Source organism: Equus quagga, chromosome 19 (assembly GCF_021613505.1).
Source record: "Equus quagga isolate Etosha38 chromosome 19, UCLA_HA_Equagga_1.0, whole genome shotgun sequence".
NCBI lineage: Eukaryota > Metazoa > Chordata > Mammalia > Perissodactyla > Equidae > Equus > Equus quagga.
This window is the reverse complement of record NC_060285.1, coordinates 514,094-516,034: the sequence shown is the minus strand read 5'-3', so window position 1 is coordinate 516,034 and position 1,941 is coordinate 514,094. Positions and strand designations below refer to the sequence as shown.

Below are 1,941 nucleotides of genomic sequence, written 5' to 3'. Positions count from 1 at the left end.
GGCGCTGTCGGAGCCCGCGCTGGCGCTGCTGGGCCTGGGCGCGCCGCCCGCCGACGCCGCCGCCCGCGAGGCGCGCGAGGCCGAGGCCGCGCTCTTCTTCAGCGGGAACGCGCTGCTGCCGGGCGCCGAGCCCGCCGCGCACTGCTACTGCGGCCACCAGTTCGGCCAGTTCGCCGGGCAGCTGGGCGACGGCGCCGCCATGTACCTGGGCGAGGTGTGCACGGCGGCCGGCGAGCGCTGGGAGCTGCAGCTCAAGGGCGCCGGCCCCACGCCCTTCTCCAGGTGGGTCGGGGCCGGGGCCGGGGCCGGGGCCGGGGCCGGGGCGGGCTGAAGGCTGGAGGGCCGCCCACGCCCGTGGTGGGGCGGCGAGCGTGCCCGCAGAGCCCTCCTCCCCAGTTGGGTGTGAGATGGAACTCCGGGGAAGTTCGATCTAGGGACGTAGAACGTGAGGGTGGCAGCGTTCTGGGGAAGGGACCAGCTCGTGCCGAGGCCGTGAGGCCAGAACAAGAGAACAGGAAGGAGGTGCTGTGGCCACGGGGCCGCCTCCTCTGCTGACCTGCTGCTGCCGGGTGCCCCTGACCTCTCTGACCCGCTCAGCGCCGGGGATCCTGCTCCTGTCGGCGGAGTGTCTGATCCCCCGGCGCTGGCAGCCGCCCATGCTCTCTGCTGGTAAACAACCCGAGAACTTGGGAGCCACTCCTGCAGTAAACGGTCATGCTTACTGAGCGTTCAGCAGCCGCTGCCCACGGCAGGCGGGTGACTTGCCAGGCAGCCTCACGGACAGCACGTGCCTTCCTCTAGTGCTGGGTGGGCAGCCTGCTTCTCTCCAGCACCCTTGGCATGTTCTTGTCCACTCACAGATGATTGCTGTGCCCTCAGTGCCCTGGATGGGTACAAGGCCCCTCAGTCCGCACTCCCAATGCCTGTTCTCCCAGGCACAGGCTTCCAAGCACTCCTGGGCCAGCCGTGTTGTAACCCGATCCAGCAGGGTGCTCTTCCTGTGGGTGGCCTGCTTGTCAGCTGCAGACGGTGCTGACGGTCCATTTTGCTCTTTTCCACTAAACAGTTCATATTTGTTAAATGCTTGTTGAATGGCTAAAAAATTACACCTAAGTTGGCAGATTATGTTCAAAGAAATCTTGACAGCGTGTCTCTCCTCCGGCCACTCCCCTGTGCTCTGACCTCCCCTCCCTCCAGGACTGACCATCTCTCCCTGCACAGCGCCCCCCACCCCCACCAACACCATCTCAGATCCTCAGAATAACTGGTTCTTCCTCATCTCCCAGTCTTCAGACTTTTCTGTCTGTCTCTGAAGTTCCCTGAGTGAAGCTTGGCACCCCTACCACCGCCTGGAACAACCTGCTCAGGACTGTGCCCTGGTGGCCGAGGGGAGAGTGTCTCCCCTTGGAGTGACATGTAAATGCTTCTCACCACGGGGTCTGCTCTTCCTTGAGCATTTTAAAACTCAAGTCTTCAGTATAAAAAATGACTTCCAAGAGCAGATTCTCTAACAGAAAGGTTCATCTTTATAACTGGCAAAAATAAATTGTCCAAATGAACACATAAAGTTTAAAGTCTGTGTTTCCATACCTGAGGTCTGCTAGAATATTTTTTCCTTTAAAAGAAAGGAATCATTTGATTCTTACTCAAGTTTGTGCCACCCTCCACCCCACCACCATGTGTCCTGGGGTCTCCAGCCTCAACGAGACTTGAGGCTGAAGTCCAGAGTGTCCATGAATGGCTTAAGGCCAGTTGCTGCTGGAGTCCCCAGGTGTGGGTTTTGGGGGATAGGCAGGTAGCTTCTTGCCTCTGCCTCCTGCCTGCCGTGGGATTTGGGATTCCATGACAGGCCTCTCCTGGCAGGTGCAGAGGAGCTGGTCCTTAGCTGGGTCCATCGCAGGCACAGAAGGGACTGTTGTTACGTGCCCTGTTGGCTCTGTG

General features: G+C 60.4%; 1 protein-coding gene across 1 annotated transcript in view; it reads left to right on the top strand.

Moving 5' to 3' along the window:
• Positions 1 to 1,941, top strand: part of SELENOO (selenoprotein O) — a 24,959-nt gene that overhangs the window by 5,441 nt on the left and 17,577 nt on the right. Inside the window, exon 6 of the mRNA XM_046646692.1 lies at positions 1 to 282. Within this exon, the coding sequence (XP_046502648.1) occupies positions 1 to 282 (282 nt within the window). The remainder of the gene's footprint in view (positions 283 to 1,941) is intronic.